This window comes from Gekko japonicus, unplaced genomic scaffold (genome assembly GCF_001447785.1).
Source record: "Gekko japonicus isolate JY-2015 unplaced genomic scaffold, Gekko_japonicus_V1.1 scaffold2161, whole genome shotgun sequence".
In the NCBI taxonomy this organism is placed as follows: domain Eukaryota; kingdom Metazoa; phylum Chordata; class Lepidosauria; order Squamata; family Gekkonidae; genus Gekko; species Gekko japonicus.
The window spans coordinates 50,809-78,080 of NW_015160897.1; the positions used below are offsets into that span (position 1 = coordinate 50,809).

The 27,272-nt window shown below is 41.6% G+C and overlaps 1 protein-coding gene across 1 annotated transcript in view; it reads left to right on the top strand.

Annotated features, from left to right (window-relative positions):
• LOC107120979 (protein broad-minded-like) overlaps positions 1–27,272 on the top strand; it is a gene marked incomplete at its 5' end in the record, with an annotated part of 153,841 nt that overhangs the window by 43,116 nt on the left and 83,453 nt on the right. The window contains 3 exons of the mRNA XM_015423776.1: positions 123–241; positions 2,962–3,078; positions 15,150–15,238. Coding sequence (XP_015279262.1) covers positions 123–241; positions 2,962–3,078; positions 15,150–15,238 — 325 coding nt within the window. The remainder of the gene's footprint in view (positions 1–122; positions 242–2,961; positions 3,079–15,149; positions 15,239–27,272) is intronic.

Consider the following 27,272-nt stretch of genomic DNA (forward strand, 5'->3'; position numbering starts at 1 on the left):
GTTTAAATGTATGCAGTAAGTGACAGAAAATGTTGCTTCTGTCCAGTACCTCATGCTGCAGGTGTTGCTGTGTATTTTTGTCTATCATACTCTGTCAATAAAATAAATTATCATCTTCTTAGGATTTATAAAAGCACTTGTTACTGAGTTGTGGGGTATTCTAGAATGTGGAAGAGATGATGTTAGAATTACTAATCCCAGATCAACACCAGTCGATCCCATTGACCGAAGTTGTCAGAAGGTAAGAGATGATTCTGTATAGTTTGTTGTATAGTTTCTTGACTCCAGGAGGATCCATGATCCTCTCCTGGATGATCTGTGATCCAAGAATGAAAGGAGCTCTCGCAGAAAGAGGGAGCAGAATGGGTTGTGATACAGGGAATTTATAACAAGAAGCTGGAACTGGAAGATATTGTAACCTACAGAAAAAGCTTTTTGTGGAGCGCAGGGGGCTGCAGCGAGAAAGGATTTATGAAAGTGCTTGTTATTGAGGAGTGCACGAAGATATGCGAGGCAGTTCTATGAGTTCATTCTTTTGGAGGCTCATAGAATCCAACCCATGATACTTAAATGAAGCATAATATATGATAAGTATTTCTTCGTGTATAGTTTGCCATTTTAAATCTACATGTTTGGATGTCGTTGACTAAGAAAACCTATAAGGTATAACTATAATATAAGATATAATATAGTATAATATAAGGTATAATATAATGTAAGAAAAACTATAAGGTATAACTATAATAGCCAACAGGGTTGTTGTGCAGATAAAAAGGAGGAGAGGAGAATAATGTAAGCTGGTTTGGTCCCCACTGTGGAGAAAGGTGAGGTGTAAATTACCTATTACTACCCTCACTGAAACAACGGGGTTGGGAGTGGTCCCCGGAAGAACTGCCATAATTCTGCATGGCACTGATGCTCCTGGACTGGCTTGGACCATCGACAGGACAATTTCACCCTGATGAAATGATGATACCATCTTCAGAGACCATCTTGTTGTATGGAGCACTTTATTTGTTTTGTTGTGACTTAATAGTTTTTATGGTTTTATACTGTTTTTATGTATGAGCTTGTGCCCCCGTGTAAGCTGCCCTGAGCCCGTTCGCGGGGAGGGCGGGGTAAAAATGCAATAAATAAATAAAATAAATAAATTATAAATATAGCTGAAGATGAGAGGTAGATAAAAAGGTATGTTGGTGAATGGCTGAGAAGGGGAGAGGATATGGGGGTTGCCAGGGGGAAGGGAAGAAGAAATAGTGCAGGAAAGGGGGTACAAGGGGTACAGGTGCCCCCCCAGTCCTTGAGGATTCCTTACCATGCAAGTGGGCCTAGCCCATTAGTAAGCACCACACAACTGGGCCATAGTTTTCCTAGGTAGAGGCAGTTGGGTGGGAGAGGAAAAACTGAAGACAGAGGGGCAGATAAATGTAGGTTTGTTGGGAGGGAAGAAGAGAAGAAAACAGGAGAAGGACAGAGACTGTGGGGGCTTTTACAAAAGGGAAAGAGAAAATAGTGAGGGAGGGGGAAGTGAGATGCCTCCCGGAAGTCCTTGTGGGTTCCCACTTGTGTAAGATATTGACTCCAATCTGTGATTCACTTTAGGTTGTAGTAGGGCTTTTCCTAGCTAGAAATATTTTTAGGTAAGCCTAATGACTCAGGGTGATAAACTCTCTAGATTTAACAAAAAGATGCACAATGTTTGAATCAGTTCTAGAGAAGTTATGTGTAATCACATCATGGTATTTTCAACTTCAGTGAATGTTTCTATCAGTCAGTTTTATTATCTCAGCCAGGGGCCATAACAGTGAACACAATTACTAACATCTAAAATGAAGACAATTATCCAGAGTAAAATTGTACTCCAATAAAAGTCATGGTCCAAGTTACTTACAAATAATCACCATTTTGGCGAATATCCCTTTGGGGGGGGGGGTGAAATTAAGCAAGTAGAGTTTGAAAAGAAATGGGAAAGTGTCTGCTTGTGCTGTATATTGAAAATTGCCATTGCTTTGTGAAGCACTGCGTTAATGCCTGTGTTTCATTCTAAATCTTTTCCACATCTTTATGTGATTACAGCAGTAACTTTCTTCATTGATTTTTATTGGGCTAGGTTATACATCAGGCATAGAATTTTTTAAAAAGTACTTCCTTTGGGATGAAGGAAGAGCTTAGATAGATCTTAGGTTATTTATTCTGTGAATAAATTCTGTGAATGGCATTGCTTGTCTGAAGGAGAAACCTGATTGTTTCAAAGTGAGGATGATAGAAGGCAAGGGGTGGTGGTGACATCGCTAGATGTGTGGCTGGCTGTAGCTGCAGTGTGAATAAACAAGGGCTAAGGTCTACCAGCTGTCATTAGGATCATGTCATGATTCAAAAAGGCCCTAAAAGGATAACAGGGCAGTTGTTGGTCTTAAGTCATGGTCTTTGCAGATTTAAAATGAGGGGAGCATTCAACATAACAGGTGCTAAAGGCAGGAGCTTCTGATGTCATTCTCCTCTCTAATTTACCATGCATCAGTCAGACTGGCCACTGCCTTATATGATGAATCAACCTCAAATCCTGCCTTCTGATTGCGAAGCTTGCTAGGTTTGGATTAACTTCAATAAGTTGGAAGAAGTTGTAGGTACCCACATTGGTCCAAAACAATGCTATAATCTATTTTTATCCCAGATGTTTGTGCTAGATCTCCTTTTTGCTGTAGGCATGTTACAAATTATTTTTATCACTTATAGTCAGTCTTGGTCTGTCAGGTTTGTTTCTTTCTGTTCTATATAACTCAAGAAAGAAAATAGCCTCACTGACTCATGTTGGTCCACTAAGAGCAGACACCTTGTGTGTTGCATATGACACATTCCTGAAGAGCAAAGTAACGATAAAACCTCTTATTGTAACTTGACTTTTTCAACTAACTGCTACTAAACATTTTGGTTACAGCATCACCCTGCTTCTTGCCTTAGTCTTTTCTAGCTCTGATCAACTTGTTATCCTTCCCTGCTGTTTATGAACTGATAGGCCAGCAACTGATTCCTAACAAACCAGGATATTCTCTTCGTGAAGTTCCCACAGGTATTATAGTAAGTATCATTTTTTCCCCTCATCCTTAAGTACCTTAAAATGACAATTTTGCAATTAATAATTTGCTACAAGCTAGTTTGATTTTTCTTCTTCTTAGTGATACATTTTAAATACATTTTCAGCATTTTTGTTGCATGCAGCATGAGGGCAGTATATGCACATTGTATTTGGTGTGGCTTTTTCTGCAATCATAGAAGAAAAATGTAATATTTAAATAATTTGCACGTACTGCTTCCTCATGTATTCTTGCCACTCTCTTATTTCAGGTATAAACAATAGATATGTTTATGATAAACCTCTGCCTGTGTATATTTACATTATACATATTGTATTATAACCAGTACCAAACCAGAGACGAATGTTCTCTCTAAACTGTGGAGTCTTGTGAGCAAAAATTCTACTTTTTGAGCTACTGGTGTTAAAGTTGTGAGCAAGGGATTTGGCTACGACATGAACTAGTGTGCTCTGGACCCATTCTTTTTGAGCTAAGAAAAATGTGTGAGCTGCAGGCTAAAAAACTGTGAGCTAGCTCACACTTACTCAGCTTAGAGGGAACACTGCCAGAGACCCATGTTTTATTTTATTTTATTTAAACTGTAGGCCTCCATGTGAGATTCAGGATAAAGTAATTTACCTGTGTGTTTCTGGTTAGTCCATTTATGGAGATAATATAACCATTGCAAATCTGTCCTTTCTTTTGTGAAGATAGCTTGCATTTCTGGCATTTGAAATATAGAGTACACTCTTCTGTCCAGCAACAGCTCTGTTTGCATTCTTTAGATGAGCCCTGTGATCTAACATATTTTTTGTAGCTGGTGTTTTTTGTTTTTAAGACCCTGAGGGCTCCTGAAATCGTTGTGCCATGAAACCCTGGCTTGGTCTTTCTGTAGTTCATTCTGTGGTTCATTCTTTTGATTGAAATGTCTTTTTTACTGCTATGTGACCCAGTTGCCATAAAGCTGTGTTTAGGCTGACAACTTGGCTCCGCTCTTACAATTGAGCTGTAAGGAGCTGAAGTGCCACCTTTCACTACCCAAAGCTAGTGACTTGGAGCAAGAGCTTGTTCCCCAAAAATGACAGTCAGGGATGAATTTTCTGTACATTTGAAACTGAACCTACTCTGAATCATGTTTCATTTGTTTTGGTACTTTTCTTTAAAAAAGAAAAGAAAAAGAAAGCAAACTATTGTGATGCTATCTCTATCATGTTGCTCCTTAGACATCTGAAATGTATTCCAAACTGAAACCGTATTCCAAATGAGGCTGCACCATAGATCTATACAGGGGTATTATAATATCAACTGTTTTATGTGGAATCCATTTCCTAATAGTCGCTAACATAGAGCTTGCTTTTTTCCCAAATGCAGCACACTGGGTTGACACTTCCATTGAGCTATCCTCTACGACCCCAAGATCTTTTCCCCTCTCAATCTCAGTAAGTTTAGATCCCATTAGCCGATACTTAAAGTTGGGATTTTTTTGTCCCAGAGTGTATCACCTTACACTTACCAACATTGAACTTCATTTGCCACATTGTTGCCCACTCACCCAGTTTGTGGAGATCCTCTTGGAGCTCTGCACAGTCATCCTTGGTCATCTGCAAACTTGGTCACTATACTACTCACCCCTAGTTCCAGTTCATTTATGAATAAATTAAATAGTACTGGCCCCAATACTGATCTTTGTGGCACCCCACTGCTTACTTCCCTCCGTGGTTAGAACTGTCTATTGATTCCTACTCTGGTGTTTAACCATTTTTTAATCTGTAAGAGAACCTGTCCTCTTATCCCATGACTGCTAAGTTAACTCAGGAGTCTCTGGTGAGTTGCCTTGTCAAAAGCCTTTTGAAAGTCCAAGTACATAATGTCTGCTGGGTCATTGTTGTCTTCATGCTTCACTTTCTCAAAGAACTCCAAAAGCTTGGTGAGGCAGGACTTCTGTTTGCAAGAAGTCATGCTGATTTCCCCCCACGAGGCTTTGTTTCTCTGTGTTCCTAATAATTCTATCTTTGATTACAGTTTCTGCTAACTTGGTGGGGACAGATGTTAGGCTGACTGTCCTGTAATTTCATGGTTACCCTCTGGACCCTTTTTAAAAAATTGGTGTCACATTTGCTACTCTCCAGACTTCTGGTACAGCAGCTGAATTTAGTGATAGGTTACATATATGGGTTAGTAGAGCAACTATCTCACCTTTGAGTTCCCTTAGAACTCTTGAGTGTATGCTATCAGGACCTGGAGACGTATCAGTTTTTAATTTCCCCAGTAGGTCTAGAACTTCATTTCTGATCACCTCAATTTGACTCAATTCTTCAGACTCCCTTCCTGAAAATAGTGGCTGTGGCATAGGTACATGTCCCACACCTTCCACATTGAACAAAGAAGCAAATAATTCATTGAGCTTCTCTTCCATCTCCCCATCTTCCTTTAGCAATATTTTATACCTTTTGTCTTCGAAACCTACTGTTTCTCTGGCTGGTTACCTTCTCTGGATATATTTAAATAAATGTTTATTGTTTCTCCTGAACAATACAGTGTATTTATATTTATATTTCAAAATGACAGTCTAGTCATGGTTTTCATACCAATAATCCTATGTTCCTATAGGATTTCTGCATAGTCATATAACTTTCTAATAGCCCATTCTTTGTGTTTGCAATTTAGCTACACCACTTGAGATTTACATGCCAAGGCTCAGATTTTCTGTTACTTTGAAACTATAGCAGTTGTCAGAATTTACCATGCAGTCCTGCTCCAAATTGTCTTCCTAAAAGTATGGTGAATTAGATCATGTAAAGTGACCCTAATTGCATTAAAAAAATTAAAAAACTTTTCAATGTGTTTATCCAAGTCTGACTCCATGTGGTCTGATTCTAAACATTACAGAGGCAACATGAAGTTGACCTATGGAGAAGAACATTTGATGAATACCACACATTCACCTGACATGAATCTGGCCCAGGAGAGAACATATCTCAAAGAACAAGTGTCACCCCCAGATTATAGAAATACGGCATTTGTCCTCAGTGGAACATATAGATGTCCCCTGTTCATATGAATAATTAGTGTGTCTGGTATTCTTCCTGTAGCTGCTGTGGTTGCTAATACAGAGTGGCAGGGACAGAGCTTCTACACAGCACGTTTTCCGGGTAGTTTTTGTTTTTAATTGACAATTTAACAGTGTTACATTGATATATTGTTATACTAAAATAAGCACCAGTTTCTCTGAGTTCCCAGCATTCATTTTTGTAAGTAAGTCTCTATCCTGTTCTGTTGTGGAGTTGCACTTTTTTCCCATACAGGGGAAAGGAAAGGGGCTGGAGATTTAACTCTCTTTAAAAAATGGAAGTTGGGAACTGAGAGAACCTGGTGCCTATTTTAGTATAACAGTATATTGATGTAATAATATTATTCAGTAACCATTTTTTTAAAAAACTCTCTGATGTAGGGAGAGGAAATGGCTGCTGTGGGGCAGGATAGGAAAATCCAAACTTTCCCATCCAAACATTTCCATCCAGTCTTTTGGATATGTGTGTGTACATGAATAAGCCACAGTGCTGTGGGGAGGCAGGAAAAAATGTCAGATTGTTGTCTCCTGTGCCTGGGTGAAGCCCACAGTGTTTCTGCTTGCCCAGTTTGCAAGCAGTTCACCCCAAAAGCTTGTCTGAATCAAGCTTCAAGGCTGAAAGCTGCCCTTTGGGAAAAGGATTTGGTGGCTCTGGGCAAGGATCAGACCCCTTCTAAGGAGTCAGGACTGGCGTGTAGGGCCAGGGCTATTAGGATCCATATTAGAAATGGCCCAGTATTGGCTCCAAAGAAATCCTTGGCATTGTGGAGTTCCTCGGAACTACCACTGCAGGAGAAAAAGTCAAAATCCAAGCATAAGACTTCTCACTCTTCCTCTACCTGGGCGGGAGCAGATCTGTTCCCCACCCAGTGACCCCAGACCCCTCCCCGACTCCAAGACCATCTTGTTGACCTTTGATTAGGTTGTTGAGTTTCCTCCACAGTACCTTTCTGTGGCTGAAGCTCCCCCAGCTAAGCAGCATCACAGATTCTCAGGTGAGTCCTCAGCTGTGCACTACTGGGACTGCCCCCTCCACAGTGGTTCCAGTACTAGCTAATGCAGTGGGAATAGCAATTACCATCCCCTGTGAAACAAAGCCTCCGGCCCCATCATGCCCCACCATCAACATGGTTCCCTATGGATCCGAGCCCTTCAGAATTGGATGAAGAGAACCTCCCGTCCTTATGCTGTTCTGACACTCCCTCAGAACCGTCACCCAACAAGTGCATCACGGACTGATTCCCTTTTTCTTTGACGGAGGTTCTCCATCTGTATTCTGAATATTTGGTTTGCATGGCCCTGTCCCTGAACCTTGATAGGGTCTGCTCAGAACTGACTGTTTCTGATCTTATCCGGAAGGTTCTGTATCCACCCAATGTGGTCTTGGTCACTTTTCTGATGCTCCCAGGAACTTACTGGACATAGCCAAATCTGTCTGGGCTATGCCAGCATCAGTCTCTCCCACATCCAAGAAGATTGACCACATGTATGATGTTTTGGTAGACGGCTGTGACTCTTTTTGCCCACCCCACTGCCAACTTAACTGTGACAGAGGTCATCTCAGCTAAGAAGTGTTCAGGGCCTCACTCCTTACCTTTCAGCCAGAAAGACTGCAAGCTCAATGGTCTTGGCTGTAAGATCTACACATCATTGGCCTTAACCCTGCACACGGCAAACTTCATTACCATTATGGAATGCTACCAGATATTCCTATGGGAATGAATGGCCACTTACCTTGACTGCCTCACAGAAGAGCACAAAGCTGTGGCTAAAGTTTTGCAAGTGGAGGGGCTAAAACTTGGGAAGCAGCAATTGAATGTAGCACAACATATTGTGGACTCATGCAGTAGGTCCATCACCTCTGATATAGTCCTACAGTGCCAATCCTGGCTTCGATAAACTGCCCTTAGGCAAGAGGCTGGGCTACTCAGAGTTGAAACAAAGATCTGAGAGCAGGCTATAATGCTCTGGCTAAAAATTCATTACAACCCAAAGTGTTTAATACCTTACTTTTTAGCCTAGGATCCTTACCCTGCCTGGTCCACACAAATTCTTAATAAATTAAATCAGATTGGCCTATTCCCAGAAGATCTCTTCTATGGAAGCCTATACAAGGCAAAAACAGCTGTCGTGCAGAGACTTCGTGATATTGAATCACAAAATGAAGAAGCTTTGCTACCCGAGAACTACAGTAACATAAAATCTTGGCCAAATTTTACTGTTGCCCCTTATTTAGATAACATTACCTATGAGCAATGCTCCCTCTTGGAGTCTTGTGAGCAAAAATTGTACTTTGTGAGCTACTGGCATTAAAGTTGTGAGCAAGTGATTTGGCTACTGCATAGATGAGTTTGCTCTGGAGCCATCTTTCCTGAGCTAAGACAAGAATCTGTGAGCCGGAGGCTAAAAACCGGTGAGCTAGCTCACACTAACTCACCTTAGGGGGAACACTGCCTATGAACCCTATAGATGGGCCTTTTCCAGAGCCCGTTTTGAGGCACTCCCTTCCGCTGTACTGCAAGGTAAATTCACTCGAGTCCCAATCCATGAACGTATATGCCCATGCATGGCTAATATGGTAGAATCAATTACTCATGTCCTCCTGTTCTGCAGATTCTATCAGGAGGAACAAGACCATCTTATACTATCCCTTCTGTCTAGATTTAGCCCTTTGCAGTCTTATCTTGACTTTAGGCCAGAAGTCCTTCGTAAATTCCTCTTAGAAGACATTCAGAGCTCAGTGACGTACGCTGTGACAAAATTTTGTTCCTTAGCTATTAGGAAATGTAAACTTATTTTAGCTGAAAAAATTGTATGATTATCTTATTAACACTATTTTACTTTACTAATTTTATTAACTCTCTCCTGTTAATGTTTTTATATTATTCCCATGTTATTACTGTTTTAATCCCTTTCATATCAGAATTGTACTGTTTTACTGGCTCCTGCCGCAATAAATTAGATTGAATTGATAAACTTCCCTTCTCAGTGACACTAAGGCAAGAATCAAAGATGGTGGATGAGGGGAGAAACTTGTTCAGTTCTCAGATGGATGACTTCCTAGAACATATGCAAAAGAGCAGGATCATCACACGGTCCCTTGGCATCACTGGTCCACCCGCCCAGACCTTCAAGCCCCACTCCTTTCCATGGCATGTGACCCACTCACAGTCTTCTTGATATTATTGCTACCAACCTTCCTACTCTGGTTCTTCCCTACACTCCTCGTTCCAACATCCTCAGGGCAAGAAGCAGCAGGGTTGGCCACCCTCCAAACAGAGCCATGTGTTGCCCAGGGAGATCTCTGGAAGAGGAAAACCCCAGTTTTGTCTACCCTTTCAATCCCTACTTTGTTCTGTTTGTCTCACTATCTCTCCATTTGGGAACCAGTTACTTCTGATGCCTGGGTTTTCAGCATTGTTGAGCAAAGATATTTCCTACAGTGCCATTTTCCACCTGTTGGTTGGGCCCCCCGTTCCTCCCTCTACCATACCCCCTCCTGAGTTACAGAAGGAGGTGTTCCATCTCCTTGATAAAGGGGACATTGAGCCTGTTCCGTAGATTGAAACCAATAATAGTTTTTACTCTTGTTATTTCCTGGTTGACAAAAAGGATGGTAAAGGCCCAGTCTTAGGTTTAAGAGCTCTCAACAAGTTCTTAGTGGCCCCTAAGTTTCACATGACCACGCTGTCAGAGGTTCTCAGCCTACTCTGCCTTCATGACTGGTTTGCTATTATTGACCTTAAAGATGCTTACTTCCACATTGCCATATGCTCTAGGTATAGGAAGTTCCTTCATTCCCAATGTATCCAAAACTTGTACCAGTATGCTGCCCTCTCTTTTGATCTGACCACTGCCCCCAGGGTATTTATTAAGTGCATGTCTGTGGTAGTGGCCCACTTACACCTAAAGGGCTGCAATGTGTATACCTTCTTGGATGATTGGCTTCGCCTAAGTTGCTAGCCAATCACTTTCCCTTAGATGTTTTTACTGTAACCTCCATGGACTTCAGATTAACTGGGATAAATATGTCCTATATCTGACTCAAATCATTCCTTTCATTGGGACCCAGCTAGACTACTATGGGGGAAGGGCTTTTCTCCCCAAAATAAGGGAGCCTCCATATGAGCAATGGTGCTCAGGTTTTCCTCCAATAGGTTCCAGTCAATTAGATCTATACAGAGACTTCTAGGGCTAATGGCCTTGATTACTGCTGTGGTTCCCTTTGTCCAATTGTTCATGAGATCCTTTCAGAACTGGTTAATAAACCCCAGACAACACTGCAACAAAGTTCTACATAAACAAGCAGGGAGGTACTGGCTCCGGCTCCCTCTGTTCAGAAGCTTCCCTCCTTTGGCACTGAGCTATTCAGTATGCTGTATCCTTGCAGACTATTCACATTGGTGGGTTGGTGAATGGGACAGCAGATACTTTCGTCTATAAGGTGGCCTTCCTCCTGGCAATTACCTCTGCCCACAAAGTGGGAAAACTCAGGGCCCTGCACTGTTATCCACCTTTTACCAGGTTTCATGCTGATAAGGTCATATTCTGCCCAAGCCTGGGCTTCTTCCCAAAGGTATTGTCTGCCTTCCATGTTTCCCAGGATATAGTACTGCCTATGCTTTCCCCTCCCCTGCATCAGATAGGGAATGGACTCTGCACACTTTAGATGGTCATAGATCACTGTTTTTTTAAAATTTAGACTCTACCACATCCCTGCGGAAGGAGGACAAGCTGCTGGTATTTTTTGCTGGCCTCTGCAAAGCTGCTGGTCTGTTTTGCTGGCCTCTGCAAAGACTGGGTGGCCTCCTCCCAAACCATCTCATGCTGGGTGGTGAGGGCCATACAGTTAGCCTACTCTGTCTCCAAGGCTAACTGCCCACTCTGCCTCAGAGCCCATTTGACCAGGTCTCAGTTGTCTTCTGCAGCATGTCTTGGCAATGTCCCCTTGGACAGCATCTGCAAGGCAGCTGTCTTGAGTCAGTAACAGCGAGGACTCCTCAAGAGAAGAAGATTCCTCAGGAGAAGAGAAGTCCTGTGTAGCCCACTTTGAGTCAGCATAAGCTGGCATGCAGGAAGGAGAGTTGCAGGCTTCTCAGGATTCACAGCCAACAGTTGGTGCAGAACCACCAACACCCTCCAGCCCTGATTCAACACGTGAAATTCAGTTGATTGTCTCCAGCCCTCCAAGTTTCCAACCCTTAGATTGTTTCCAACCCTTAGAGAGCTGCAGATGGAGGCTACGAACAGAACTACAAGAGAGACAACAAAGTGCATGCCTCCTCGCCCGATGCCAGCTGCTTGAGTAGTTGCAGGATTACTTCCGAGCAGCTGGCTGCAAGCATGACCCTTAAGCATATGGCTATAAAAACCAGCCAAGGGAGTCTATTAGGCTTGGAAGCAACAAGTCAAAATCCTTCTGACTCTGTGACCACTAAATTGGATCCTGCCTCAACCCTGTGAGTCTTTGGACCATTCCCTGAATCTGCCTTCATCCTGTTCCTGAACCTGCTCATGAGTAACTCTCAGATTCTCAGACCTTGCTAGGTGGACTGACTCTCGGACTAGACTCCTGACTCTGTGCTTAACCTTGGACTGGACCTTGACTATGCTTCTTGAGTTGCTGCTCTTGTCTTAGCCATGCTCTGACAGCTCATCCTATGCTGTTCCTGGCCTGGCTCATGACAGCAGCTGCTTGATATTCCCTGGTTTGGATCCTATAACTGTTAGGTGGATCTGTAACTGGTTGACAGGTCACACCCAAAGAGTGCTTATGAATGGTTCCTCATCTTCTTGGAGAGGAGTGACAAGTGGAATGTCTCAAGGATCTGTCCTGGGACCTGTTTTGTTCACCATCTTTATCAGTGATTTGGACGAAGGGATAGAGGGAATGCTGATTAAATCTGCAGATGATACTAAATTGGGAGGGGTAGCAAATATGGTAGAAGTCAGAGTCAGGATGCAGGATGACCTTGACAGGCTGGAAAACTGGACTAAAAGAAATTTAATGAATTTCAGTGGAGATAAATGTAAAGTTTTACATTTAGGTAGGAAAAATCAAATGCATAAATATAAGTTGGGGGAGATTTGTCTTGGCAGTAGTATGTGCAAAAAGGATCTAGGGGTCTTAGTAGACCATACACTGAACATGAGTCAGCAGTGTGATGTGGTTGTGAAAAAGGTAAACATGATTTTGGGCTGTATCAACAGAAGTATAGTGTCCAGATCATGAGATGTGATGGTACCACTTTACTCTGCTCTGGTTAGACCTCACCTAGAATATTGTGTTCCGTTTTGGGCACCACAATTAAAGAAGGATATAGACAAGCTGGAATGTGCCCAGAGGAGAGCAACAAAGATGGTAAGAGGTCTGGAGACCAAGTCCTATGAGGAAAGGTTGAAGGAGCTGGGTATGTTTAGCCTGGAGAGGAGACGACTGAGAGGTGATATGATAATCATCTTCAAGTACTTGAAGGGCTGTCATCTAAAGGATGGTATGGAGTTGTTTTCTGCTGCCCCAGAAGGTTGGACTAGAACCAATGGGTTGAAATTAAATCAGAAGAGCTTTTGGCTAAACATTAGGAAGAACTTCCTGACAGAGCAGTTCCTCAGTGTAACAGGGTTCCTCAGGAGGTGGTGGGCTCTCCTTTGGAGGTTTTCAAACAGAGGCTAGATGGCCATCTGACAACAGTACAGATTTTGTGAACTTAGGCAGATATTGAGATGGAGGGCAGGAAGGGTTGCCTCAGTACATAGTTCTTGTGGCCCTTTCTTACATGCCCAGGGAAATGCTGATTGCCACTTGGGGTCAGGAAGCAATATTTATCCAGGCCAGTTTGACCAGGGATCCTGGAAGCTTTTTGTCATCTTCTGGGTGTGGAACAGCGGTCACTGCGGGTGCGGAGGGGGAGGTGTTTGTGAATTTCCTGCATTGTGCAGTGGGTTGGACTAGATGACCCTGGAGGTCCCTTCCAACTCTATGATTCTATGATTCTGTGATGTTCAGCAAGCACTAAGTGGTCGGCGTCAACTCCAGATGGGATGCAGTGGGGGGGAAAGTGCTTCTTCAGTCAGGACTGAGGGAAGGAGCGCTCACTCTGCCCCATCACATGCCAGCTGGGTGGGAAAGAGCTGGTCCGTGAGGGGAGGGGAGAGCACTCTGAATCTTCTAGAGAGCTTTTAGAAAAGATCTCTGTGGCTGGCCTGTGCAACTGCAGTCCATGTGTCTGCCTGCACAGAAGACCACATGATGAATAACAGTTACAGGTAAGTGCAACGCTGTTTTGTCATGGTTTCAGGGCTGGCATACACAACATATACTGTTACACATCTCCAAATTTGAAAGACTGAAAGAAAAATGCATACAATTTTATTAGTATGTAGTATATCATTGATTTTTTTAAATAAAACACTAATTAAAATGCATGTTGTATAAGAAAAGTAATAGATGTTACACATAGATCTGGATTGTTATAATGATCCTTTAGACCATGTCAGAGCATTGGTCCATCTAGCCCAGTGTTGTCTACTTTGACTAATGATGTATCTGCAGGGCCACTAGCAAGCATTTGCAAGACCAACATCCCAGATGAAGTAGGTTATCAATTGTATTAAATGCCACTGAAAGGGCTAGAAGAATCCAATGTGTTTACATCTCGGTGCTTTTCGTATCCATCTCTAGATTTAGATCATTAATTAGGACAGCTAAAACAATTTCTTTGTCTCCCTCTTGTAGAGCAAGGATAATATCACACACGTTAGAACAGAAAATAGCTGAATTAGCCATATAGGCCTTCACAGTTTGCAGGTCTGCCTAGCAAATTGTAAGAGATGCGAAAGGAAAAAAAGAAAAGAGTCCCACAGGAATGTGTTCTTTAAGCTCAGTGAACTGCACAAAGCCTTGTGACTTTCAAACGTTTAGCATGGTTCTTGCAGGGAGTGAATCCTCTGTCATGTCAAATGCATTTGCCTTCTAGAAAGGAAGCTGAAAAAATGTAAACATTTGGTGGTAGGATAAACTTCCGGGGTACCAGTTCTTGATCTGATTCTGTCCATTCACTCCCCCCCCCCCCCCCCCACACACACTCTGGAGGGCTGGGGGGGGGGGCTTGCTCTAGGCTGCTATCCAGCCTGTAGCTCAGCAGAGCTGTCACATTTACAGACAGAGCTGACTGAACCATTTTGTGGTGTCGAAGTATTTGTATGTAAGTACAACTCTAAAGAGTTTTAATACTTTGGCAAACTTCCATTTTTTGCAGATCCCTAGTGCTTCCACGTTACTGAAACAGCATAAATCCTCTTGTTTCAAAAAATAAGCAGACTTCCAATTAAGGAGAGAATGCCTTTATTGAGAGTTGATTCAGGGTATTGTTTTTCCCTGATGTAAATGCAGATCTAAAAATAAATGTACTGGGTATTAAATACACAAAAGTATCTGATGATTTATTTTTATGATTTTTGTATGCATGGAACAAATTGCTTTGGATCAGAGTAGCTGACTTTTAAATGAAAAAAAAAATTCCCACAAGAACCATTTACCGTATTATTTCCTCTGAGTTTAAAAGCTATTTGCATATCTTTAATATGCTTTCTCATTTTAGTCATGTATGTTATAAACTTTTAAAAACACTACCTTACAGGATGTTGCTGAGTAATGATGCTGTATATTTCTGCCACACTTTTGATGTTGGCCTTTAAGATTTCTCTCATTGTTCTTATGATTTCTATTTCTGTTCTGACATGGGGTTTAATTCTGACGGTGTGTTTAATAGCTTTAACTGGTGGTTCTTAAACTGATTTTCTGATAATTGTATGACTGTTGCTATAATATCAAGAAGTTTTATTTAGGCTGCTGTCATTTGGCTTTTAAATTGTAAATTTGTAAATAAAACCTGCTTTGAAAATGGTCATGGAAGATTGGTATATAAATACAGTAAATATTTGTATTGCTGGTAACAAATTAACAAAATACAGTAAAATGGTAAATATTTACTTATTTTTTCCAGGATATCATTGACAGACTTATCATTGTGGATACAGATGCTAAAATTCATTCATTATTCAATTATGAGCAGTCACATATCTTTGGACTGAGGTAAGATATAATATTCCTCTGTCTTATCTGATACCTACTGTTGTTCATTAGCACATCCGATGAAAGTTATGAATCCTGTTGGGGGATGTGAGGCCCTTATTCAAATTAAATATATAGACTTTTGTAACATAATAAAGTGTAGTCCTACTGTGCAACCACAAAGTGTTCTTCAGTCCTTCCCTTAGGCATCTCTTTTGGTAGCTGAAATCATTTTCGTTTTAAAGACATGCCTCTCGATATATCATGTTTTTTCTGCCTTTCCTAATCTCTATTCCAAGTTGTTTATACATAGCAGTGTAATTTGGTAAGGATGCAGTTCACATACCTCTTCTGTGTCCTGAACATATGCAGCTGACAAGTGATCCATCTGGCTTAGAACTGTGTTCTTGCATTGGATGTCCAGGGTTTTAGGCAGACAGGGATCTCTCCCAAAACCTGATGTCTGAATGCCTTTATGTGGACATGCCAAGTATGGAACCTGACACTTCTGCCACCAGCCTATTCTTTGGCCCTACATCCTGGTCCTTATACAACACTTGCCAGTCTGGATAGGGAGAATGGAATGCTATAGACTTTTAAGCTTCTTGATAGGAATTGTTTGAGGTATTCTAAACAGTCACAGTTGTTTGGAATGATATTTCACACCTGCTGAGCTATGCATAATCTTTGATCTTATGTATTCCAGGGTTTTTCATGCCTTGTGTTCCTTGGTTTGACAAACTTCCAAGAAACAAATGGGTCCTTCTTGATCCTGGCTAGTGAGGGATGGGGAATCCCCCCCCCCCCTATCTGACAGTACTGGTAGTGACTGCTGCCCTTCATTGTTATATCCATCTTTCTCCTAAAATCCATTCATCCATTCTGACTCAGATTGGATGGTAATGTTATTATATGGAGGCTTCTTGCTGTTGTAGATGATTCTTTCTTCTTCTTTTTTTATCTCTTTCTTCTTTTTTTAATTTATTTTTGTTCTTTTATACGTTACAGTCCATACAATACGTAACTCAACACAACATAATGTTCTTTCATGTGTTACAATCCATACATTACATAACACAACATACAAAAACCAGGGAGAGTAAACCACAAAAAGATGTGAGTTATATAACCAGCATAAACACAGCTTCTCATGATTCCAACACTGATTCCAGCTGTTTACTATATTTACCATACAATGAGCCTGGTGGGTTGTGTGACCCTTTGTGTAGGGTGTTTGGGACAGGTGTAGTGGAGACAAAGCAATTAAGAAAAGTAATGATGCGTTGGGGTCACTAGAGGATAGGGACTCATTATAGTTTAGATGATTCTTTCTGATCATGACAAGCCCCTTTTGCAACTCTTCTTGAGAAGATCTCATTGACAATTGTGTGGTTGTATCTTTTTTACATTTGTCTTCACTCCAAGTAGATCTTATTGGTTGAAGGGGGGACAGATTCATCATTCAGTATTACATGTGTAAAATCAAATTAACCTGCAAAATAATTATCATGTAATTACCAAAACTAATTTTAGTTTTAATATTTCTCTGCTCAGAAGCAATGAAATATTATTTCATGCAGCAGAATTTAGTGTTCAGTTCAGAACACTTCTATGGTGATCTTGTCCTCTTCCCTCTCTCACACATAGGATTTCCCTTTGTTTCTTCTTTCTTTCTGAGCAGCCCCTATATCTATTTTCTTCTTATTTTTTGGTCTATGACTGTCCCACCCTGTCATGTTATTATAGATGCTGACACTGACCCAGCCTAGGGACTTGAGGGATGAGACAAAATCATCTGCTTATTCTACTTTTGTAATGGCACACAAGAGGCTTCTGAAAGTGCAAAATAAACAAAATATTTATTTAACTTTTTATTTATTTATTAAACACTTTTATTGTCGGGATAGTACAATTCATCATAGACAGTTATATCCTTTTAATACATTTCAACTATCCCTAATTTTTCATTACTCCTTCATCCCCACCCCATTGCTTGGCTTGCCGCAATGCTTACATCCAGTCACTTATTTTTATCTTAACTTGTTCCCTCTTAACATTTTATTTTATCACTCTCCTTAAATTTTTATTACTTACTTTGTATCTTATATCATATTACTAGGTAACTACTTTTCTTATAGCTATAGATTTTGGTCTCTAATATTCTTCAAAACACAGCAAGTTATTTGCTACATCCCATTTGGTCTCTAAGTATAGTTTAAAGTCTTTCCAGTCTTCATAAAAACTTTCATCCTCTTGGTTGTTTAGCTTCTTTGTAATTTTGTCCATCTCAGCCATAAAAGCGACTTTTTAAATCCAGTCCCATTTTTCTGGTATTTTGTCTTGCTTCCAAAATTGTGCATAAGTCATTCTCGCCGTAGTTATCAAGTACCAAAACAAAGTTCTTTTGGTAACATTCAATTCCTCCATTTTCAAACCCAACAGCATTATTTCAGGTTCTTTTTTAAAATTACATTTCAAAATACATTGCATTTCATTATGGACCTCCGTCCAAAATTTTTTTGCTTTCTCACAAGTCCACCACATATGATAGAACGAGCCTTCCTGTTTTTTACATTTCCAACATTTACTAGACATATGTTCATTCATATTTGCATTTTTTTTCGGTGTCATATACCATCTATACATCATTTTAAAACAGTTTTCTTTTAGGTTATTACACGTTGAAATTTTTATAGAATTTCCCCATAACCATTCCCATGATTCCATTGTAATTTCTTTATTCATATTAACCGCCCATTTTATCATTTGTTCTTTTAACTTTTCATCCTCCGTATACCATGTTAACAAAATCTTATAAATCTTAGAAATCATTTTCCTCCCATTTTCCTCCCATACCCTTTCTAATTCATTACTTTTCTCTCTAAAACCATATTTTTTCTTGTAAAATATTTATTTAACTTTGAGGGGGAAAAGTCAGGTGGAATCGGGGGTAGAATGTATGAAGTGAACCGATAATAAAAACTGAGGTAACTTTGGAATCACACTAAATCCAGATAATGTGTTGCCAACAAGTAAGTGTATTTACTTTTCAGCAAGGTCTTTGAAACTTTGAGGAGAGAGGCTTTCTTTTCAGTGACTGCTTAAACACTCAAGTATAGGTTCCTGAGTTACACTGACTCTTAAGGTTTAGAAGGCAGGAACATATAACCAAGTTCCCAAAATCCTCCTATATACACAGACCAGGGATCACTCCTCATTTCAGAGCTATTTCCCTTTTCACTGGGCAAGGATTACTTCTCTTGACTAGAAGTTCTGTCCCTTTTTGGCTTGAATGGGGATCCACTGTGATCTACTCGATTCATAAGTTTCTTTCCGAGTCCACAGTCAGTGTTAAACTGTCCCTTGTTCAACAGTCAGTTCCTATCTGTCAATTTTTAACTAACGTTCAACAGAATTCTGTTTGAACTGCCTGTCACTCAAAGGTTCTTAGACTCTGTTAGAATGTTAACTCTTGACAGTCGGTCACAACTTCATATTTATCTCAGTAAACTACTTATTTATTTATTTATCATTCAATTTATATCTTGCTCGAACCCCGAAGGGTCTCTGAGCGGCTTACACACAATCTTTGGTTCCTAACTAAGGCCACAATTATAAGGGGGGTGACTTCCTACCAGTATATTAATATAATTATAATTAAGTTCCATCGCATCACAATTGACTTGTGGCAATCTCTTGTGGGCTTTTCAAAGCAAGAGATGAGCACAGGTGGTTTGTCATTGCCTTTGTCTGTATAGCAAAACTTAACCTTCCTTGACAGTCTCCCATCCAATGCTGTTTAGCTTCTGAGCTCTGATGAGATTGAGCTAGTCTGGGCTATATTATTAGAGTATTTACAGTACAGTAGAACTCAACGCTATATATTCTAATGATTTAATTTTGTTACCAGTAACAGAATTTGATTGTAAAACACAGGGAGGGGCCATGGCTCAGTGGTAGAGGATCTGTATGTCCCAGGTTCAATCCCTGCTTCTCCAGTTAAAAGGACCAGGTAGGAGTTGATGTGAGAAACCTCAGCCTGAAACCTTGGAGAGTTGATGCCAGTCTGAGTAGACAATACTGACTGTGATGGACCGATGGTCTGATTCAATATAAGGCAGCTTTGTATGTTCAACTGCCTTCTCCCCAAGAATTCAGGAAGAGTTTGTAATGTTAGTGTACTTGAGAAAGTCTTCCGCATTAGTGCCTCTCCTTTACCAAAATGTGACTTTGCAAAGAGGGGTAGTGACAAAATGAAATCTTGGGGAGCATTTTCGGCCTCATCTGTAACTCTTGTTTGAGATTGAGCTAGAAGTTTCTAATATCATTTCCCAAGTTCCAGGCAGCAGTGTATGTTCCTGAAAATGCATACTATTTCCCCAGAGAAAATAGCCCAGCATGTTACAAAGCAAATACACTTAAGTTGTTGTCATTAGCCTATATGCATGGCCTTTTAAAAGGGAAAATGCAGCCATTTTTATAAGCACAAATGAAACTAAAGACCTGTTTTTCAATTGAAAGTGTAATTTTGTTACCATCTGTAAATGGCTGGGGGAAACTGGTTTTTGGAAAATCTCTAGCCCATAACTATGGATTTATAAATTGAGTGCTATAAACAAACCGAGATTGCAATCTTGTGGATGGATGTAAGAGAATGAATCACATGAAATGTAGCTGGAATTGCTTCTGAATACAACATACACATGACTGGTTTCTGAATAAGACACACATATAGCTGGTTTAGAAAATTAAGTGGGTATGATTTGGATCAAATTGGGGTTAATCTTCAAAAATTCCCATTTAATCCATTTCATCATAACTGCTTAATTTTTCTCAACTGGTCACATGCATGTTTATTTTCTAAACAAATCCCAATACATGATATGCTCCTTTGCATCCATGCAGAACACTGGTTCTTCTTTGGTCTTCTGTGCAGTCCTACATTGGGGACTGCACAGGCCTGCCGACGGAGAGAAATTTCTAGCTTCCTAGTAGTGGAGAGGGCACTCTTCCCCCTTGGCATGTGCTCAGAGTTTTTCCCACTGAAACAACATGCCAAAGGGGTGGGGCGCCATTTTCCCTCAGTTCTTCTGTTGATGCCTACCCAGCCTTTTCTGCCTCAGCCTTGGTGAGGTGCCCCTTGGTGTTTCCCATACCAGCAGGGCCCATGGCCAGCATACCCACCTTTCCCACAGCATTGGGGTGATGCTCAGTCTTCGGATCAGGATGATTCACAAGCGCGAGCCTTGGTTCCATTCCAGGCTCCGGTCCCATACTTCCATTCAGGAGCCCCCTCAGTGACCCAGGAACACTTCTCTGATTCCTAACAAGAGGACGGTTCCCATTCCAACCTTGGTTTGGAGCTAGCCACTGATCCTTCTCCAGAAGAGGCTACTGGGAACACCACTCTGATTTCCCTAATGAGAACCTACACCCGTTCTCTGAGCACATGCTCAGAATGGCAAAATCAGTGGAACTGGATGTTTTATCCACCAATCCAAAACTCAAGAATAAGATTCTGTTAGTCTGCTGTTCTGATGGACCTACCTCTGTCACCCTTCCGGTTTTTGAGGACTTCTTGGACATGGCTAAGAGCATGTGGGAGAAACCATCCACTGTCCCTTCCACATCCAGAAGGATGGAGAATCTCTACAAAGTATGACAGACAGATTGTGGTTTTCTGATCACTCACCCAACCGCATCTTTGCTGGTGACAGAAGAGGTAAAAGCCAAGCATCGTCACAGGTCTCACTCTGCTCCAGTGGACAAAGAGGGTTGTAGGATTGATGCCCTTGGCCAAAAGGTTTATTCAGCTGGTGCATTGAACTTTAGGATTGTAAATTATCAAGCAATAATGGTTGCATACCAATTTTTGTTGTGGGACCATATGTCTTTCATATTGATTCATTGCCAAAAGAACAGTGTTCAGTGGCCAAACTCTCTGCATGCTGAGGCAACGCGCCTTTTGAGACAGCAAATGAGTGTGGGAAGACATGCAGCAGACTGCTCAGCGCATTCTGTGGCTTCTCGTATTACGTTATGTTGGTTTGCATGGCTACGCTCCACTGCCTTGCCTCCAGAGACCTGGGCTAAGATAGAAGACTTGCCATATGAAGGAGAGCAAACTGCTATATCTCTGGGCATTATGAAAGCTTCATCACAACCTACCAGACAGTGTTTCCAAACCAAAGGAGCATTTCCACCAGGAGCCGAGGTACCAGAAGGGTGCTCCTCCTGCCTACTCCTATTTTGGTCATCGCTACCCTTACTTCTCTCAAACTCAGAACTAGCGACGCCCTTCCAGGCCTTCTCAACCGCACTCTCCTAAGGTTTAGGGACAGAAGACACTGTTCTGACTACATGACAGCACCCTGCCCTCTGCCTATTTCTTCCATGACAGACTGGCACACTTTCTGAGCACCTGGCAGAATATCACCACTGATTCCTGGGTTTTGGCTATTGTCAAAAAAGGGTACAAATTGGCGTTTGTCCAGAGTCCCCCACTGGGCTTTGTTCCTCCTTACGGAGAGGAAAGTAACAGTAACCATCTAAGCAACACTGTTACTGAACTCGTTCAAAAGGGCGCTGTCCAGCTAGTGCGTGGTTCTGCTGTTTCTAATGGTTTTTAATCCCATTATTTCTCTTTTCCTAAGAAAGATGGGGATCTTTGCCCCATTCTCAATTTAGGCAACTTAAACAAGTTTTTATCTGTTAAGAAGTTCTGGATGATTTCCCTTTCTCAAGTGTTGGAGATGTTACAATTAAATGGTGGTTTGTGATTTTGGATTTAAAGGATGCGAATTTCCATGTTTCTATCCATCTTGACCATAGGAAGGTTCATTTCTAGTATGGGGGCTCCTGCTGTCAGTATACGGCCCTGCCTTTTGGCTTGGCTACCATACCCCATGTCTTCACAAAGTGCATGGCGATGGTCAGTGTTCGCTCTAAGCTGAGTTAGTGTGAGCTAGCTCACAGTTTTTTTGATCCGGCTCACACATTTTTGTTTTAGCTCAGGAAGGGTGGCTCCAGAGTAAACTAATTTATACAGTAACCAAATCACTCGCTCCCAACTTTATTGCCAGTAGCTCACAAAGTAGAACTTTTTCTACAAGACTCCACAGCTTAGAGGGAGCATTGGTGGTGGTCACTTCCTTTCTCAGGTCTAAGGGTTGCACTGTCTTCCCTTATCTGGATGACTGGTTCCTGACGGCACCCTCTGAGGACTTGCTGCAACAGCACCTATCACGTATCCTTTCTGTGGTAGCTGACTTTGGGCTAGCAGTTAATTGGGGAAAATCTAAACTGACCCCTTGTCACTTAATTCATTTCACTGGGGCAGATTTAAACTCCTCTGTGGGATGGGCCTACCCACCACTCAAACATCTTAGTGCTATTAAGAGCTTGATTTCCAAATTTCAGTCTAACAAGTTCCAATCTGCACTTTATGGGCAATGGCCTCAACAACATCAATAGTCCCTTTGGCCAGTCTGCATTTGCCGGGATCCACAACTCCACAGTGGACACACTGAGCAGACTCGGCTTCCCTCATCATGAGTGGTCCCTCTCAAGGAAATATATCCTTCCCATTTCCCAGAGGTGGGGGTTCCCTTAAGTAGACCTATTTGCCTCTTCACAGAATGCCAAAGCACCACTTTTTTGCTCTTGGGTTAGGACATGACAAAGAGTCTCTGGGGGCCACTCTCCAGATCCCCTGGACAGAGGGCCTTTTGTTTGCTTTTCCCCTGCTTCCCTTAGTTGGGAAGTGCTTAGGTGGGGTTCAAGCTGAGGGTATTCTAATTGCCTCTTTCTGGCCCCGCCAGGTTTGGTTTGCAGACTTGCTGCTCCTGTCCAAGGGGAGTTACATTCCTCTGGCACCTGCTTTGGATCTCCTCCTCCATGGATCCCTCAGACATCAGGATGTAGCCAAGCTTAGGGGACTTCCGGTACGGCGCATCGACGAGTGGGCGGGAGCGCGGCTGGCTCCGTCCCCGCTCGAACTGTTCTTGCTCCGTTTGAGCCTCCCGGAGTTCGGGGGAGCTCGACCAGCCCCCCAGAGGTGGGGGCTGGAGCAGGGGGTGTTTTCTTTGGCCCTCCCCCGCAATCGGCAGGGCGGGGGGTGTCCGAAGCAGCCCCGACGCCGAGGCAAGAAACAGGAGAACATGGCTGCCATGTTCGCCTAGATGCAGCCATCCGTTTTTACCTTCGTTTTCAACTATACGGACTATTAAGCAGTAACATGAAGAAGGCAAGTGAGTACATGATTATTATTAATCTGTTACAAGTAAGAGAACTTTGCAAATTCAGTGAATCCAGTAAAATCCAAGTGCCCATACTATAGAGGAGAAGCGGCCGGGAAAATATGGGCTAAATATGGGACGATAGCTTTTAGTACTGGGGAAATTGAACTGGCGATACTGGTTGTGATAGTGAAGAATTTACTCGGACTTAGTGAAGTAAAATAGAGGAACAAAATGGAGTTTGTGAAGAGTCACGAAGAGAAGCAAAGCGAGGAAGGTGTAGAAGCGGGAGATGGAGTTTTTACAATGGAGCAGTTTCGAAAAGTTTTGGAGGACGGCATACTTGAAATGGTGCGAAGAGGATTTGAGCAAGCATGGGAGAGCATTAATGGAAAGACACAAAAGCCGCAGATGAACATAGAAGATGGAAAAGAGGGAGGTGAAACCGAACGGGATAGACAGAATAAAGAGAGAGACCAGGAGGTGCAGCAGGAAAGCAGCTTATTGGAGACTCTACCAGAGACGATACCTACATTGATGGCAAATCTGCGGGAAAACTCTGAACACAGTACTAGCCATAAGGACTTAGTAAAAGAGCACGATGTAGAGAAAAAGAGAGCGAAGAAAGGGAAAAAAGAGAATTAAAAGGATAAAAGGAAGAGGAGGAAAGGTGGCAAGACAAGAGTGAATAGCACCTATAAATTCGTGAAGTCAACAAAGCAGAAAGAGAGAGAGGAGTGTAAAAAGAAAGATTCAAGAACATACAAACAAGACAGACATTGGGAAATGATACGCAAAAAAAAGACTATTAACCTCAAAAAAAAAAATTAAGATATTTAAATGAATGTCTTGTTTCTTTTTCTTTTGGGGGGAAAACAAGATATATGGTAAATGAATTATGCTATGAGGGTTAAACTATATGATTAACAGATGAGTTTATGAATAATTGAGGTGATTAAAGGATGAAATGATGGTGGTAGGTTGGGCGTATCTTTAAGGGGAAAGATAAGTGATAATAATTTAAGTAGTAGAAGTGTTAGAAAGAATTAACTAAAATGAATTAATTTTATGGTTGTGATACTTTCATTGGTATAGGATATCATGTAAAATTAGTAACTTTGCTATATGGCTAATTGTATGAATGATTTTAGGGGGAAAATATAAGTTTCAAGGAGGATGTTAAAGGGCAAAGTGGGATTAATATATTTGGATAGAAATAAGTAGCCAAAAGGAATTATTTATTTGGTGGCGATCCTTTTCTGGAAGATGAGAAATTTATCTCTTAGTATTATTTTGTTTTGTGAGGTAATAATTTGAGTATTTAGCTGTGAAGAAACAAGCTGCTAACAGTATTAGTCAATATAAAATGAAAACACAGTATGTTTACTTGACATAAGGAAAAATGTTGGTATTGTGGTGAAGAATATAGGCTTAGCAACTAATCGTTTTGGAAAACAGATGAACCCGAGGAGGATGTTAAAGTCATAATAGTAAAGTAACAATAGTAAAGATCAAATTAATGGACGGGAGAAGTGAAAACTGGAATGGGTAGAAATTGCTCCTAAGTTAATTAGAGTGGAATCTGCATCTGAGGGTAGTGAGGTGCAAAGACAGCGAATAGATATCTTTGGGCAATTGAATAATGTGAGTAGAAGGTAAAATGTCGCCTAGAAAAAGAAAACAAATATTAACATTTTAGGGAATTATTGCTTGTAATAGAAATGTTTAAAGCAAAGATATGGTTAAATTGAGACAGATGATATGTTGGAAAACAGAATAGCTTCATGCAAACTCTTAAATGTAAAAATAAGTATTATCTATGTTACTGCAAAGATTATGTACTTGAGGTGTTTTGGTGGTGGGTAGTATTACGTTCAAAAATCCAATAAATATATAATTAAAAAAAAAAAAAGGATGTAGCCAAGCTTCGATTAACAGCATGGCTCCTGAACCCTCCCAGTTAGTCTTCTCTTCAGGGGTACTGGAGGTACTCTTGCACTCTAGTAAGCTGTCTACCCACAATTCCTACACTTGGAAATGGGACCATTTTGCTGTATGGGCAGAAGATAGGGGTCAGATTTCTTCATCCTGCCCTTTTCCCCTGGTTCTGGAGTACCTTTTGTCCCTTAAGGACTTGGGACTAACTCCCTCCTCAGTGAAGATGGATCTGGCTGCAATATCGACTTTCCATGATTTTGTAGATGGTTTATCGGTTTTTTCACATCACACATCTAGACAGTTCCTCAAGGACCTCTCAAATCAGTGTCCTCCAAGGCCCCATGTGGTGGCTCAATGGTCTCTGTCCTTGGTAGTGTCTCGACTAATGTTTGCCCCCCTTTGAATCACTTCACAGTTGTTCTGTGTCTCTGCTCTCACACAAGATGTGTTTTTTTGGTTGCCATAACCTCTGCTAGGAGGGTTGGGGAGCTAGCTGCCTTTAGGGATGATCCGCCGTATGTTCAGTTTTTCCCAAATAAAGTTGTTCTCTGACCTGTTCTTACCCAAGATTGTCTCCACCTTTCATTTGATTCAGTCATTCTTGTTGCCGGTATTTTCCCCCAACCCTTCCTCCCAAGAGGAAAAAACACTACATGGGTTGGATGTAAAAAGAGCTTTATTGTATTACTTTGTCTGGTTTGTCACTCTTTATTTGTTTGCTTTGCTGGCCCTCAGGATGTGTCTTCACAGACTTTGTCTAGGTGGATTGTTTAGACTATTAGACTGTGCTATGAACATGCAGGTGTCACCCTCTAGCTCTTCAAGTGCATTCCATTAGGGTGCAAGCCTCTTCAATGGCGTTCTGTAGAGCTGTCATATTGGAAGACATCTGCAAGGCTGCTACATGGTTGTCTGTGGATACAATCCTCTGGCACTATGCTGTTGACACAGATTCCTGCAAGGATGCCACTGCTGGGAAAGCAGTCCTGCACTCACTGTTAGACTGAGAGCTCTACACCAACCTCCAGGTGAGTTGCTTGGTACTCTTCCCAATGTGGAACTGCACAGAAGACCAAAGATGAAAACAGGTTTGTACTTACCTGTAACTGTTGTTCATCAAGTTGTCTTCTGTGCAGGTACACATTCCCTCCTTCCTGCCCCACTGTGAGCTCTCTCTGTGGGGCGTGCTACAAGCCCTTTGAGGGGCTTGGCAGCACGGGAAGTATTGAGGAAAAATTGAGCCCCTCCCCCTCAGTACGTTGTTTCAGCTGGAAACACTCTGAGCATGCACCAAGGAAGAAGGGCACCTGTCTAATCCTAGGAAGCTGGAAATGTCTCTCCATTGGCAGGCCTACATGTGCGCAGTTTCCATTGTGTGCCTGTACAGAAAACTCAACAAACAACAGTTACAGGGAAGTGCAACCCTGTTTTTTATAACCCTCAGTTTATAAATCCATAGCTATAGGCTATGAGCTTTTTGATAAAATATCTCCCATTTTTTTACAAACTGTAACAATTGTGAACAATGCTGACAAATCTGTGTTTAATTTTAGCTTTTGCCTTAGGTGCTGCAAGGCTTTCTCTTAGTGCACAAGAGATTTAAATTGGATTCTGTGCTTTGAAAACTATTATGTTCCAGTAATCTTAGTATCTATATATCTAATAGCCAAGTTGCCCCCTCCGTGCGGATACTTAAATCAGCACGGAGGGGGCAGCTGGGGGGCCGGGGGAGGTTTGTGCACACGTGGGCCAGTCCCCACGTGTGCACAAAAATACAAAAAGTTTTTAAAAATTTCGGGGGGATGTTTAAATCCCCCCGAAAGTGCAAGAGCGTCTCCTGCGCATGCGCAGGAGACGCTCTGCAACGCCGCCGCCGCCTC